This window comes from Hydra vulgaris, chromosome 11 (genome assembly GCF_038396675.1).
Source record: "Hydra vulgaris chromosome 11, alternate assembly HydraT2T_AEP".
Lineage (NCBI taxonomy): Eukaryota > Metazoa > Cnidaria > Hydrozoa > Anthoathecata > Hydridae > Hydra > Hydra vulgaris.
The window spans coordinates 43422571-43440030 of record NC_088930.1 but is presented as its reverse complement, the minus strand read 5'-3'; the positions used below and the strand labels follow the sequence as shown (position 1 = coordinate 43440030).

The following is a 17460-nucleotide window of genomic DNA, read 5'->3' as shown; positions in this document are numbered from 1 at the left end:
GAAAACTAGGACTATCTTACGTCACACCACGGTATATCCAATGAAAACGGATACGTTTTAACGGTTATAATATCCACATTTTTTAGTAAAGTAATACTTAAAAGTTATTTTTGATAGTACATAAGAACTCAATAATATATATATATATATATAAATATATATATTTATATATACATATATTCAAATATGTATATATATATATATAGTATATATATATATATATATATATATATATATATATATATATATATATATATATATATATATATATATATATATATATATATATATATATATATATATTATTGAGTTCTTATATACTATCAAAAATAACTTATAAATATTACTGTACTAAAAAATGTGTGTATTTATATATATATATATATATATATATATATATATATATATATATATATATATATATATATATATATATATATATATATATATATATATACAACTTTAAAATGTATTTTACAAAATAGAGTGCTCAATGTTCTTAAAAGAACAGAGCAATTATATATTAGTAAAAAATCACTTGACAAAAAATTTTTTTCATATTACACTGTGTTTCATCAATAATGGCTCATCAGAAAATCTTCCTTTTCTGATAAGTATTTATGGATGAAACACAGTGTGAAATGAAAAAAAATTTTTGTTAAGTAATATTTTACTAATATATAATTGCTCTGTTTTTTTAGGAACATTGAGCACTCTATTTTGTAATAACCATTTTAAAGTTGTTTAAATATATATATATATATATATATATATATATATATATATATATATATATATATGTATATATATATATATAAATATATATATATATATATATATATATATATATATATATATATATATGTATATATATATATATATAAATATATATATATATATATATAAATATATATATATATATATATATATATATATATATATATATATATATATATATATATATATATATATATATATATATATATATATATATATATATATATATATATCTATATATATAGTTATATATATTGAACTCAATGAAGTAAACACTTTATTAAATACCATGTTAGCAACTTGTTGTGACCGTTAAGATACTTACAGATGATTTTTGCTTGAGACGATTTATCTTTAACCTTGCAGAATTCCTTACTTCTTTACTGATAAAAATTTGAAATATGCAAACATAAATACCCTATAAAACACATTTAAAAAAAATTATGAATGTAAATTTAAAATTTATTTAAAAACATTAAAAAAAATAATGAATATAAATTCAAATTTAAGATAAAATAAAAATGAATGAAACTTACAATTGTGTATTGTAAATATATTTTTATTTTATCAATATTTTTATGCTAAAACAACTCAAATGAGTTGTTTTAGCATAAAAATATTTTTTTAATCCATTTAGGTGCCACCAAAATAGTATTCAAAAAATTCATTTTTATCAAAACAGTTTATTGATATTTTTATAGACTGTATGAATTTTTCAAGTTTTTAATTTAATTACTAAAAGTAACAAACCTGGGGAGCAATAAGAATAACTTGAAGATATTGAAATGGTATGCAGTCACTTGGTCCAGTACTTACAAAAATATAACCACCACCGAGTAAAAATACAAGAATAAAAAAGCTTCGAGCAGCTTTCCTAAATTTAAGGAATAAAAGTTCAATCATAATTCTAAAGATTTATCAAAAGATATCAGGTTCATAAATTCATGTTTTAAAACAAGTAAATTAATAAAAATGGACATTTGATTTCTAATGCTAAATTCATCTGATTAACTTAATAACCATGCATAAAGGTACGTATGTGTACACACATAAGCACACCTTTAATTATTATTTACAAAAAAAAACAAAAACATGATAAGAAGATACAACATGAAACTAATGTGTTGTTGTTTGAATACGAAACGCCTTTTTGTTTAAATAAGAAATGTATTATAGAAATAAGTTGTTGCTGTTGGGTTAAAATGAGTAAACAAATATTCAAGTAAACGAATATTGAATTGAAAAAAAAGTTTTAGACCTTCAATTGGATGTATTTTGCACCAATATAATGATACTAGAAAAGAAAATCAGGAATTAGAAAAAAAAAGATTTAAGCATAAATATATAGCAAAGTTAATTATTTGCACTATAAAGACAAATCTGTAATTTGTCTTTATAAATTTTTTTGCAGAGAGATCTTGCAAGAAAATTCAAAGTGAAAAATTTGCTCCCATATTCCTTGTATGGCCTATAAAATTTATGAAAATGATGTTATAAAAATGTTGTGATGTGTTCTGCTGTGTATCTTATAAATGTAAATAAATACTGGATACCTTGATAATTAATAATTAATATAATAGATATATCAATATATAAATATATTAACATATCTATGCATATATATATATATATATATATATATAAAAATATATCTCCACATATATATATATATATATATATATATATATATATTTTTTTTTTTTTTTTTTAAACATCTTCGCTTCCAACAAGGCTGCAAGCAGCCACTAATTAAAGTTGGAAGTTACTGTAAGAGAAAAGATGAAGATTGTAGAGCAAGATAACGATTGACGGACGATTTAAAAGATTGCAAATTATACGAATCAGGAAAGCAAGATGAAGGAAGCGAATTCCAAAGAACTGATGTTCGAGGAAAAAAACTAGAAGAATAAGCGTTTTTGGAGCACTTAGGAACAGTCACAGAAAAAGGATGACACTTAATTGAATGACGAGTAACACGAGAATGAATTTTAGTAGATGGCACAAGAGACGCTAGCTCTTTAGAGCAGTGCCCATTATAGTATTTGTAGAAAAGAGAAAGAGAAGCAACATTACGACGATGTGATAATGGTTGAAGGTTGGCTGCAAGAGCAGGTCCAACTATGTTTACAATGTGTTTTTGCACCTTGTCTAAAAGAGAAAGGGCATCATTAGAAGATCCGCCCCAGATATGGCAACAGTATTCCATACAAGGCCGGATTTGAGATTTATAGAGATAGAGAATAGAATCCAGAGTAAGAAAGTGGCGAGCTCGATAAAGAGATGCAACCTTAGCAGATGCTAATTTTGCAACTGATTTGATATATGGTTTCCAAGAAAGATTGGAAGTAAGAGTTAATCCTAGAAGATGAAGAGTAGGTGACTCATCGAGTACATCACCGTTCATAAATATAGGAAGATCTAAATTATTGCGATAACGATTGGCTGAAAAAAAATTGAGTTTTATCTGAATTAAAGTTCACCAGCCACTGTGAGCCCCATGCTGTAGCAGAAGTGAGATCCTTTTCAAGCTCAAATGCCCCCTCCAAGCAATCAGAGGGTGTTGGTTTCTTATCACGACAAGAATAAATGGTAGTATCATCAGCAAACAATGCCACCTTAGATGTGAGAATATCTGGAAGATCGTTAATGTAAATTAAAAAGAGTATAGGGCCAAGGATAGAACCTTGAGGAAACCCTGAAGATACAGAATAAGAAGAAGAGTGTTGTCCATCGAGGACAACTTTTATGCTACGGTTGAAAAGGAAGGATTCAATGATCTTAAAGATGTTGCCGGATACACCATAAGAAGAAAGCTTATGGAGAAGACCAGCATGCCAAACTTTATCAAACGCTTTTGAAATGTCAAGAGCAATGGCCTTCATCTAATGCACGATAAAACCTGTCAGTTATTACTGTTAGCAAATCAGCTGTAGAACGAGAAGATCGAAACCCATATTGATGGTCAGAAAGTAAGTTATTAGATTCAAGATGAGAAATTAAGTGTTTGTTAATTAAAGATTCAAAAACCTTGCTTATGATAGGAAGAAGACTTATGGGACGGTAGTTAGACGAATCAGATCGCTCTCCAGAATTTTTGAAGATAGGGATAACAGATGCGGCTTTCCAGCAGGCTGGAAAACAAGACTCTGATAAGCACTTGTTGAATAGTTTTGAGAGTATAGACGACAGCTCCGGAGAACACTTCTGCAAGACAATAACAGGTATGTTGTCTGGGCCACAAGCTGTAGAAGAGTCTAGGCAGGAAATCACTTTAGATACAGATGCTGAAGTGATATGAATGTCAAACAATGGATCAACCTGTTTGTTGGCAATATCAGGTAGAACGCAATTAGTGGAATCAAGAGATGATATTGATGAAAAGTTTTTAGCAAACAGTTCGGCTTTGTCTTTAGGAGAGGTGACAAAGTCTGAACCATACAAGAGAGGTGGAATTATAGATTTGCCCTTATTATTGATATTATTAAAGATTCTCCAGAAGTCACGAGAGCCTAATTTTTGAGATGAGATACGAGATTTCATGACCTGAGAATAGCGGGTTTTGGCGTTAGACAAAACCTTTTTACAGTTGTTTCTAGCAGTAATAAACAGACGTCTGTTTTCTGGAGAATTGTTTTGCTGATAAATATGGAAGTAACGGTTTCGATTGGCAATCGCAGCAGCACAGTGTGAAGAAAACCATGGAGGAGAGTGAGGCTTGACCTGGAATCGTCGAGAGGGAATAAAAGATTCCATGCCAGCCTGAATCCACGAAGTTATGTAAGAAGCACATTTGTCGACAGGAAGTTGAAAGATTTCTACCCAAGGGCCATCACGAAGAAAGTCACGGAAAGAATCCCAGTCAGTTTTACTGTAGTTGAAAGAGGTTCGGTAATAGGGGGATTCAGGTGATGAAGAAGAATGAGATATTAGTTTTAGAGAGATCAAACTGTGATCAGAAGAACCTAAGGGTGAATGCGGAGAAACTGAGCACTGACTAGGATCAGAAACAAGACATAAGTCGAGTAGAGAAGGTAAATGATTAGGGTTGTCAGGAAAGCGAGTTGGAAAGTTGACTATTTGAGTTAGGGATTGAGAAAGGCAAAAGTTGTGGGCTTTAATGCCTGCAGAGTCACTGACACTAGAGCCAAGCCATTCAGAGTGGTGAGCATTAAAGTCACCGACAACAACTATATAAGCTGATGGATAAAGAGAGAGGGCTTGGTCAATATGATCAGAAATAACATCAAAAAGAGTGCAGTCTTGAGATGAAGGAGAGCGATATAGAACAAAGAGAAAGGCAATAGAGTGAAATGGTGCTAAACGAAAGCACATGAAAGAATAGTCTGTGGATTCAAACCTAGTTTCACGACAAACAGGTGAATTCTTACGAATGTAAATGCCCAGGCCAAGCATGTGACTATTGGAGTCTTTACGAATCAGAGGAAGATAACCATCAACACTAAGATCACAAGATGAGACAGCTGAACTTAAATTAGTCTCACAAAGAGCAAGTAGGTCTGGTGAACTTTGCAAGAGATAAGACTCAACAGAAGAAAAGTTACTTCGAAGACCACGAATATTAGTGAATGATAGGTTTAGAGGACTTGGTGATGATGATGGTTTTTTGTGTTTTATAGTTTTTGGTACTTTATTCATTTTTAAATTAGATTGAAGAACTTGACTCAAAGCATAGATAGTACTCAGAACACCGTTTAATAGCCCAAGCAATTGCCTTATTACTACTAATAAACCCTAAGCCGTAACAAAGGGCTCCAAATGTGGCCTCCGCAATGCACACCAAAAGTACAAACAGGGACACCATCCATGCCCAACATGGCACTGTTAGTACTTTGATATTTTTCAGCTGTTGATGGAATCAGCCTCTCTGAGAGCTACCACAGAGTTCGGGAAACCTGACTACCAGCCGGCCTCAGAACCATAAAACTGAGTTTTAGAGCTGTACCCTCATAAGGAGATAATAGAATGAGTTGCTTAGTCATAAAAACAGTAACACAAGCAAACCCATGCATTGAGTCAAGAAGATCCAGCATTCAACATCCTAAACTGGAAACAATGTATTAAAAATACATCTGCGCCAGCCTAATAGATGAAGAAGGGGTGCGAGGCTGGTCAACAGATAGAATCTGTTTACCCCTTAAGTCTTTGCCTAGGAGGCCTTCTACAAGACAGTAGCTGGGTGCATTTAACATCTGCCCAAGATGAGTATTTATATCGAGACACCATCTCTAGCCTTTACTCAACCAAGAGCCCCAAGGCAGGGGGTGTTTTAAATCGGAGTTGGCATCTCCTAGCCTTAGCCTAAAAAGGCGTATCCTACAAGGCAGCAGGACATGAAGCAGATTGTACCGGGTTACATGTTACCAGTAGCAGGATAACCTGATCTGACAATTTTATGAAACACAAAAAGGCCAAAAAGATTGCTATTTTATTTGATTACAGATTTCCAAACCAAATATAAGTAATAACACAGCGCAGCATATAGAAATTAGTAACCACAAAAAAGTGATCCTTATAGTAACCACAAAAAAGTGATATATATATATATATATATATATATATATATATATATATATATATATATATATATATATATATATATATATATATATATATATATATATATATATATGTATATATATATATATATATATATATATATATATATATATATATATATATATATATATGTATAAATATATATATATATATATATATACATATATTATATATATATATATATATATATAATATATATATATATATATATATGTATATATATATATATACATATATAATATATATATATATATATATATATATATATATATATATATATATATATATATATATATATATATATATATAACATATATTTGTTTTTAAGTAAGTTAAACATTTATATTTAACGAAAATTTATGGTTATTTATGTGTTCTGTTTAGTTTTTTGGAATACTTTAAAAAGAAAATATGATGTTATAAAAATGTTGTAACATGTTCTGTTTGTATCCTATAAATATAAATAAGTACTGGATATATATTAAACATATACTAGAGCAAAGAAGACTCATACTTAGTATGCATCTTCTACTAGATGCATACTATCATACTAAAACTTATGATGTGCATACTAAAAAATATTTTACCACTAGGTAATATGTTATATTAGACATATCACAAATTTATAGATACATAATAAATAGATACTACAATATAATTGAATATACATAAAAAAGCCTAGAGAGGGCAAAACTTACCATTATTACTAAATGATAAGAAATAAAAATATTTTCTTTATAATTCAATTATAGACTATAAAATTAGACACTTTATAGGCACTTTTCGAAAGTCACAATAAATAATATTTCAAATACTAATTTAGATTTATATAATTTATTTTATTATAACATGAACAACAATTTTTTATAAAACCCATTTTATATTTAATTCTACAAACCTTGATTTCTCAATTTCACAACCAGTACCACTTTTAAGCTTGCTTCTAATAATCCACATTAGATACAGCAATATAAGTACATTAATCTGAAAAAACAAAATAAACATAAAAAATAATTTTTTATAAAAAAATATAAAATATAAGATTATATTAAAAAGATACTATTTATTGTGTTACAATAAGTAACTACTCTAAAGTTGCACACTGCATAATTACTGTTTTAAAAGTAATTAATAAAATAATTAGAAAACAGGGTAACCATCTATTACTTCATTAAAATATTTTATTATGACACAGTTTATAAACTGATTAGTAACATTTTTTTTAATCCTTTAATTCTAGCACAACCAGTTTAAATAAATTGTTAGGAAAGACTTTCTTTGTAATTAAAACTTCATTTTTTTAAAACAAAATCTCATTTAAAATCTATGAAAAAATAGTGGTAGGGCGTTTGCTTTATGAGAAGTATGTAATTAAAACCCATCACATCCCAAAAAGTAACACGCTCAACTTGTTTTTCTACACAGCAGACCTGTAGACTAATCAATATCAAAGCTTGCGTTTCATAGAACACAATTAGTTTATTCTTAGTATATAGATAAATAGTTAACTAAAAAAGTTTTTTAAAATTTCATAAATAGGGTCTTAAGCAGGTGAACATAATTAAAATCCTAACATCTTATAGAAACATTATGTAACAATTGTCATGAAAATTAATAACTTGATAATAAACCAAAAATGCAAACTACTCTGATTTAAAATAATAAAAAAAAAAATTGAATATAACAAATATAATATATAAAATAAAATAATAAAAAGTGTTAACACAATAATAATAATAATAATAACAAAAAGATTTGATATATTTGTATATTAATCTCCTTATTGAATTTTAAATGGGAGCAACCTTATAAAACAGTATATGTAAACTAAGGTTGTTCACAAAAGCAAAAGTTGAATTTTCGATAGAAAAAAAAGTTTTCGAAACTCTATTTTTGTTTCGGTAACTTCGAAATAATTTCAAACTAATTAATTTTGTATCGAAACGATTTTTTCATTTTGATTGTAAAATTTCTTTCGAAATATTTTTGCGATTTCGAAATTCTGAAAATATTACCGAAACAATTTTTCACTTTCGAAATTCTAAAATTTGCTTCGAAATAAATTTGCGAATTCGAAATTCTAAAAATAACACCGAAACAATTTTTCACTTTCGGAATTCTAAAATTTGCTTCGAAATATTTTTGGAGGGATTTGAACCTCAACGGTTCTTTTGCAGGGACTAGAAACCTCAGGATAAGATAAGGGGTTGATATTTTGTTACATTTTGTGGAAAAGGGAGGAGGGGATCTGAAAAGTTTTTTGCGTGACATAATTTGCAAATGACCCCTAACATCTACACGGTGAAATGTTTCATATAACTTATTAGCTCTCTCAAAGTGAATAAAACCTACCTATAGCAAAAGCTACTTAAGTGTTTTTGTTTACAATTTAAATTGTAAATTTGAACGTATAATTTTTTAAATTTTTACTTAGATACTTATTCAAATTTTTATATATTGAACAAAGATGCTTAAAAGCATCTCCATTCAATATTGAATAAAAAAAAAATTTGAACTTCTAATTCAAAATAAAATTCAAAAGTATATTTGGGAAAACTATATTTAAAACTAGTGATGTTATTAAAAAGTTCGACTGTCGACTAATATATTTTCAAAAGTCAACCAAAGTCGACTTTTGAACTTATATTAGAATTTTCGAAATTATACTACTGTGATCAAAAAGTAAGGTGAATTTTTAATTTAAACTTCCCGCCTTATTCGAATCGTCCAATCTTTTTTATTTTTAAGTTGGTAGGAATGTCATTAACATTTGCGCCAAATTACATGTCAAACTCATAATTATTTGTTTTTGTTTACGTTTGTTTCTGACGTACCAAAAGTGCATTCGGCAATTTTCACGATGTCTAATTTTGTTGAGCAAAGAAGTGCTATTAAATTTTGTTTGCGGAATGATATTTCTGCTGCTGAAACGTATTGAATGTTGCAAAAGGCCTTCGGTGAAGAGACTATGTCTCAAAAAAATGTACACAAGTGGTACAAAGACTTCAAAGAAGGCCGAGAACGAGTTGATGACTTGGAACGTTCCGGACGACCATCGACTTCGATTGATGATCGCCACATCAACAAAATCAAAGAATTGGTGCTTGCATATCGTCGGTTAACCATTCGAGACCTTGTTGACATGGTTGGAATATCATTTGGGTCGGTGCAAGCGATTTTGAAGGATCATTTGGGCCTCAGAAGACTCAAATCACGTTTGGTGCCGAAATTTCTCAATTTCTTTGAAAAAGAGCGTCGCGTTAAAACGTATGAAGCAATGCTTTCTGACTATCAAGACGTCTACAAACAAATTATTACTGGCGATGAGACTTGGGTCTACGCATACGACCCTGAAACAACCGAACAATCGAGTAAATACCGTGAAAAAGTCGAGCCGAGACCAAAGCAACCACGTCAAAGTTGCTCAAAAATCAAGGTCATGTTGACTGTTTTCTTTGATTATTGTGGTGTCGTGCACTACGAATTCCTTCCAACTGGCCAAACTGTTTACAAGGAATATTATTTAAGCGTTATGCGACGTTTGCGTGAAGCTATTCGCAAAAAGAGACCGGAATTATGGGCCAATAACTCTTGGATTTTGCACCACGATAATGCGCCTTCGCACACAGCACTGGTTCTTCGTGAGTTTTTTGCCAAAAACTCTACCCACGTTGCTCCACAACCACCGTATTCGCCCGACTTAGCACCGTGTGACTTCTGGCTGTTCCCAAAGATCAAGAGACCACTCCGGGGAAATCGTTTTGAGTCCATTGAAGAGATCCAACGTGAATCGGCACGCACATTGAAGGCTATCCCTACCGAGGACTTTTCGGCATGCTTCGAAGACTGGAAAAAACGTTGGCAAAAGTGCATTGGGGCTGTGGGGGATTATTTTGAGGGGGAAGATACAGATTTGGGAGAATAAATAAAGATTTTTCATTTTATAAAGAAATTCACCTTACTTTTTGATCACAGTAGTATTTTGAAATCATAGTTTAAACGGCTAACACTTTTTCGAAATCGACCTAGTCGACTAAAAGTCAATTTAGTCAAAATGTGAGGAAGGAGGGAGGAAGTAATAAAAGAAATCAAGTAATTTACGTCTGTTTTATACGTTTTTAAATTATACAACTTAAATATTAATGAAACCATAGTCATAGTATTTAAAAAGCCTGGAAACGCGGGCCGTTTTCTCATAACACTTAAGTTCCTTTCTATACTAGTGCTCAGACTATTTTAGAGTGCATCAAATTGTAAACATAGTACTTAGCTGCTATTTATTTTCATTAACCATGTGATAAATATTGAAAATGCCAGGAGCCAATTGCGCTATATTCGGTTGTTCAGTATCAAGAAATCATGTTGGATTGTCTATATTTCGTAATCCAACAAAGATGACGAATATAGCGCAAACTGGAGACAGAAGTTAATAAGTGTAATTACATATGACAGAGTGATTGACAAAGGATTAAAAGCTCAAATCGAAAAAAGAAATCTTTATATTTGTGAACGTCATTACACAAAGGATCAACTTCTTCGTCGTGAGTAAATTGCAATATTTTATATATTCAATATATCTGCTGCTTCAAGAAATTGGTTTGTATATGCTATATAATTATAATATATGGAAGCATTTCATTGACTGTATAATTAGATGGATGAATTCAGATATAATACGTTATCTTCAAAATATATTTATTTGAAATGTTAGCTAATAGAGCCTAATAAACTTTACATTTTATATAAAGTTTACTTAGCTAGATTAGTTGACAAATATTATATCAATATTAACATTGTGTTGGTATCTATATTGGAAACAAGAAAATTCAGGTACATTTTTATAATTTTAGATGATTTAAAAACTACACTTATTCCTGGATCAATACCAAAAATAAATTTACCGCAAAAAAGTTTTTCTTTTTCAAGGTAAAATAAAATTATTTTAAAAAATAATAAAGAATATATATATATATATATATATATATATATATATATATATATATATATATATATATATATATATATATATATATATATATATATATATATATATATATATATATATATATATATATATATATATATATATATAAGCTTGAAAATAGTTTTTTGTTTATACTGTTGTATAATTGCAAATAAACTACTTGAATTGATATTTTAAGCACAACATCTCGTAAATCTGCAAAAAATATTTTGTAGAAAGGTGGGTAAAAATTTTCAGCATTTCCATCAAATGATTCAATAATACTTTTTATTAAAGAATAAGTTGTATTGACCTCCTCTATACATGTCAATTTAAAATTTTTAAATTCAGTTCTTATTTTAGTAGGGTAGCATTCATCTATGGCAAGCTTTTCTGCACTCTGAATCAAGTATTTTTGAAAGCAATTAGAATGAAGAATAAGCTCTGCTATTTTTTTCTCTTTACTAAACTGTTTATCAATAAGCGTGTCCTTGTGCTTGGCATTGAGGTGACGAGTTAAACCACCTTGTGATAAACATCTTTTTTCGCAATATAAACACAAAAATACACGCTCTTCGTTTGCGTTAGGAATATTTCCAACAGCTAACTCAACAGTTAAACTAAAATTAGGGATCAGTCCCCAACAAATCTTCATCAATAGCAAGTAAAACTGCGGCAGAAAAAGTCATTTTAAAATTATTTGATGCACTCTCAGTCCGGTCACCCTATAAATGTTCAAGTTATTTAACGAAATCCATAGAAGACGACCCGCGTTTCCAGACTATTTAAATACTATCACTATGATGAAACAAAACAATATGAACGCCACGCAGGATAAATTTTGCTAGGTCTAAATGATTTAATATTGAAGAAAAGTCCTTTTGATTTCTTGATAAATATAAAACAAATATAAGTCTAAAATAGTAAAATAAAAGTAAATACAAGTTTTAAAATAAACTATTTAGATATGAAGGGTCTCACAATTTACTTATCTTTAGAGTCCTAGTTAAAGAACGGAACGGATCAGCACTGTATATCGTATTGATATTGTATGAAAATCTTATTAATAATCACATGCAAAGACTGCTAAAAAAAGCAACAACAAAAAAAACAACACATAACTATAAAGTTTTTTAATATAATTATTGTCATATGTTATGAAGTTGTTTAATAATGCAGGGCCGTCAGGAAAAATCTTTGGACTATAAAAAGGCAAATGCCAAAAAGCATGCAAAAAAACCATTTTTGGCGAGCCCTCGTTAAATCATCAGTCGTAAACCCAGAAATACAGAAGCTAACTAACAATATTTTGGATTTAAATTAATTGGGATATCGAAAAAAGAAATTTGTTATTTTGATTATTTATTATTTATAAAAATACTGAAGAAATAAAAAAATAATATAAATAAAATTTTAATATAATAAAATTGAGAAAAACTATACAAAAATAAGATGAAAATAATATTATTTTTACAAACACACACCCAATGAATCTTTCCCAACCTCTTTTCAGGCCTGGTTGTTTGTATATATTTTTTTGGATACTATGTTAGAACTAAGATTCGGCAAGTTACTTACTGTTAACATTACGAATTGTTAACTTACGCGGAATTTAATTCTAATTACCATACATAATTACCTGAAGATGTTGTGAAGCTACTTTTAGTGTATTATAAGTTACTCTTGAGTACTTTTAGTTGTTCTCAAGTGACCGCAGATACCGGTACCGGTAACTAAAAGTAATTTTTTTGGAAGTTGCTGAAATCCTAAAACCCTTAATAGAACTTCAACAGAGTAAACAAAAAACTTAGTGCTGGATTAGGAGAGAGGTCGTTGGGATGGAGATCGATACTATATTTTAATTTTTTAATTTAATATGAAAAGAAGGGGGGCAAATATTATATTCCGGCTCTGAAAAAACTACATTCTATTCAACAGTCATGTTTGCTTTTGATAAACAAAATAAAATTAAAAAGATTTATAATGTTCAATCAAATAAAAAGATATAAGAAATGCATGTATAAGTACTATTATTAGACATAATCGATTTTTAGTCGATTAGTAGATAATCCAAAGTCGATAAGATCCGCTATTAGATTTTTCAAAGTCGACTAATTTCGACTAGTAGACTTTTATTCGATTTAGTCAAAGTCGATAGCAACACTAGTTTAAATACTTTTTAATTTTAAATTTGCATAACGTAAGTTTAAACTTTAGATTTAGAATTTACATAAAAGCTCGTGCGCTTTTCCTAAATGATATAATTGTGATGTTTAAAAGTTATAATGTGCAATTCCCTAACGAGGGCCTCTAACGCAAGTTATGAAATCATTGTTGCAACGTAAACGGGTGATTACTCTCTAGTGGTTATTTATATGAGATTTACAACAATTTCAAACAATTATATTTATACCTTAGCAATCTTTTTGTTACAGAACTCTAAAATGTAACTAAAGTTACAATAATCTCCTTAATCGGTAACCTTAGTGAAGTAACATGTGTTACACATTTACTAATAACATAAGATACTAATTTATTAATATTTGTTGTATGCGTACGAGTAAAAAAACTACTTGCTTTTTAGTTTAAATAAACATGTCAAAAACAAATAAATCCGTTATTAAGGAAGGAATATGTAAACGAAGCTTCGTTTGGACATATTTTGAAAAAGACCAAAAGAATCAAACAAAATGCAGTATATGTTATAAGATTCTACCTTACAACAGTTTGACCAGTTCAATGCAATCCCATTTATCAATTGATCATTGCATTAATTCAAAAATATATAAAAAATCAACAATTTTACTCAACGATGACGATATATCCGATATTGAGAGCGGTAATGAAAGTAGTTTTGAAGAGACTGGTCATAAAAAACTAAACAAATTGTTGATAAACTTTATTGTTGGTACTGATCAGCATATTTCGATAGTACGTCAACCAGATTTTGTAAATTTAGTTAGTGAGTTAAACAAAAGCTACAAAATGCCATGCATAAACATGGTGGGCAAAAAATTAATTCCATCAATTACGGACAATCTAAGATCAATTTTAATGCTAGAATTGAAGGGATGTCATTTCATTACAATAACTTGTGATGTTTGGTCATCATTGAGTAAAAACAGCTACCTCGGTGCGACTTGTCATTTTATTGACAAAAATATGATTCTGGTTGACCGAAACCTGGATCTTAGGTTTATGTCTGAAGTGAAAACAGCTGAATATTTATTTAATACGTTAAATGATATCTTCAGTGAATGGTCAATCAGTAATAAGATTTTTGCACTAGTTACTGATTCAGGTGCAAAAATTATCTCTGCAGTAAATAAACTTGATGATAATGTTCTTAAGATTCCATGTGCTGGTCATCGTTTGAATCTTATGGTTAACGATCTTTTAAACACGAGAGATATAAAAGTAAAAAAATTAAAAAATGGTTCAAAGTGTTACGAAGTAAAGGATTACGACGGTAATGGAAAATTAATTAATAAAGAAATTACAGAAAGTGAAGTTAAAGAAATTGAAAAAATTAACGAAGGCAAATTGGAAATTGCCAAGGTAATTCCATCCTGTAGGCACATTGTTGGTTCATATAAGCATTCGGAAATGTTATAAAAAAAATGTTAAGAGAAGTTCAAGAAACATTTCGATATGAAACTAAAATAAAGTTAGTACAGGATATAGCTATTCGCTGGAATAGCCAATTCGATATGATTGAATCTATATTAGCTAATAAAACTGCGTTGGATATGATAAGCATCGAATACCAAAATACAAAAGACTATCTTCCCACTGCTAATGAATTTAAGGTGCTGGAGGATTTATGTGATTTGTTACACCCAATTAAAGAGCTAACAAAACTTTTTAGCGGAAAGAAATATGTTACAGTAACATTTCTGTTTCCAACATTGTATTTTCTACTAAATGGAATACTTGAATCGCAACCCATTTTTACAGAACTAGTTAAGACTTTTCAAAAGGAATTATTAAGGTCTCTAAAAGGGCGTTTTAAATACATTTTTGCTAATGATTTTTTCTTAGCAGTTACTTTTCTTGATTTCAAATTTCGTAAATTTGAGTTTATCAAAAATGATATTGATAAGTATGAATGCATTACAAAGGCAAAAATGTTTAGAAAAACATTTATGAAATGCATCAAAAGAATCCGAAAAAATCAATATAACAATTGAAACAAATTGTTTAAATAACACTTTAAACTCATCAAACAGCTCAACTGACAATACCATAAAAACATTTCAGCAGTCGTCAACGCCACCGTTTGCAAATACTACTACTTTTGTTAACAACAAAAGACGAAAGCCAATCAACTTAATTGAAATTGTAACAGATAAATCATGTTGTCATTTAATTGAAAACAATGATAAACTGGAAAAAGAAATAAACGATTACAGCCTGCAATACTTTCAGAGCTACGAAAATAGTGCCATCGAATTTTTCTAAGCTAATCAAAAATTGTTCCCGGTTTTGACACAAATTGCACGGGTAATATTTTCAGTTCCAACGGCATCGGTACCATCAGAATGTTTATTTAGTTCAACCGGTTTAATAGATACGGAGCTACGGAACCGGCATGCGCTGAGCTTATTGAAGCAGTTAGTTTTTATTAAAGAAAACAAATAATGAAAAACATTTCTTAATCAAATAATGTTGAAAAAGTTCGAATTGAACTGAAATTTGTTTTCACTTATAATTCTTAGTAACTTAAAACACTTGTATTCTTTTTTGTTTATCTGATGGGCTTTTTTACAAACAGCTTAATTAATGACAAGTTGTTTTCTTTCCAGTCTTTATTTTCTTTTCCTGTCTGGAAAAAACATCAGTATTCAATCATTGAGCTGCCACCAGGCAGGTGCTAGTAGGTGTCACGTGGTGGGGTGCAATTAAAATTTTTGCTAAGTAAAAAAAAAGTCCTTGTTTTTTGAAATTCGACGACTGACTGGTCTAAAAGGTCTACATTTGCCAGCTTATTTAAAAGGGTAAATTTTTCCGACTAAATGCACAAAATATGCATTGAGGAGGGAAGGGGTGTGAATAATTTTAAATTTAAGTAATCTTTCCCCGTTACTGAATGGTTTAGAATTTGTACCTAAAGAGACTAATTTCATAGCTTGCAACAGTAGCATTTACTGTTAAGATAGTGCCTCTTTTTAACAAATCTTGTTGTTCAACGAACTAATTATAAATTTGTTTTTTGTTTTTTATCCTAATTCGTTAGGAACCTGGTTAAGTTTATTAGATTTTTTGAATCATGGTGCCTCTTTAAATTATATTCTTTGCACACTAAAACAGATTCATTACATACTAAGCATACTGGCACCAAATTAAATTTATCAAAATGGCATTATTTTGCTATATATACATATATCTCTATATATAACATATATATATATATATACATATATATATATATATATATATATATATATATATATATATATATATATATATATATATATATATATATATATATATATATATATATATAAATATATATACACATATATTTATATATATAAAAATATAAATATATATATATAAATATATATTATATAAATTATATATATATATATATATATATATATAAATATATATATATATATATATCTATATATCTATATATATTTATATATATATATATATATATATATATATATATATATATATATATATATATATATATATATATATATATATATATTTATATATGTATATATATTTATATATATACATATTTATATATATATATATATATATATATATATATATATATATATATATATATATATTTATATATATATACATTTATATACCTATATTTATGTATGTATATATATATATATATATATATATATATATATATATATATATATATATATATATATATATATATTCATTTATATATATATATATATATATATATATATATATATATATATATATATATTTATACATAATAAAAGGTCTACCTGCTGAAACACCCCGTGGTAAATTTTTTAGGCGCCCGGTTATTTTAATATTATTATGCAAATAAAATATAATGTATTAAAATTACTTTTTGGAATAAATTTAACTTTCCAATATTCTTTTTTTTTTCTTCCTGAAATTAAATAATTTTTTCGAAA

The 17460-nt window shown here is 28.4% G+C and overlaps 1 protein-coding gene across 2 annotated transcripts in view; it reads right to left on the bottom strand.

The window, feature by feature from the left end:
• LOC136086677 (vasoactive intestinal polypeptide receptor 1-like) overlaps nucleotides 1–17460 on the bottom strand; it is a 120806-nt gene that overhangs the window by 2880 nt on the left and 100466 nt on the right. For both annotated transcript variants that reach the window (XM_065808918.1, XM_065808919.1), the window contains exons 11-13: nucleotides 7253–7338; nucleotides 1528–1651; nucleotides 1103–1195 (exon numbers count right to left, since the gene is read on the bottom strand). In XM_065808918.1, coding sequence (XP_065664990.1) covers nucleotides 1103–1195; nucleotides 1528–1651; nucleotides 7253–7338 — 303 coding nt within the window. The remainder of the gene's footprint in view (nucleotides 1–1102; nucleotides 1196–1527; nucleotides 1652–7252; nucleotides 7339–17460) is intronic.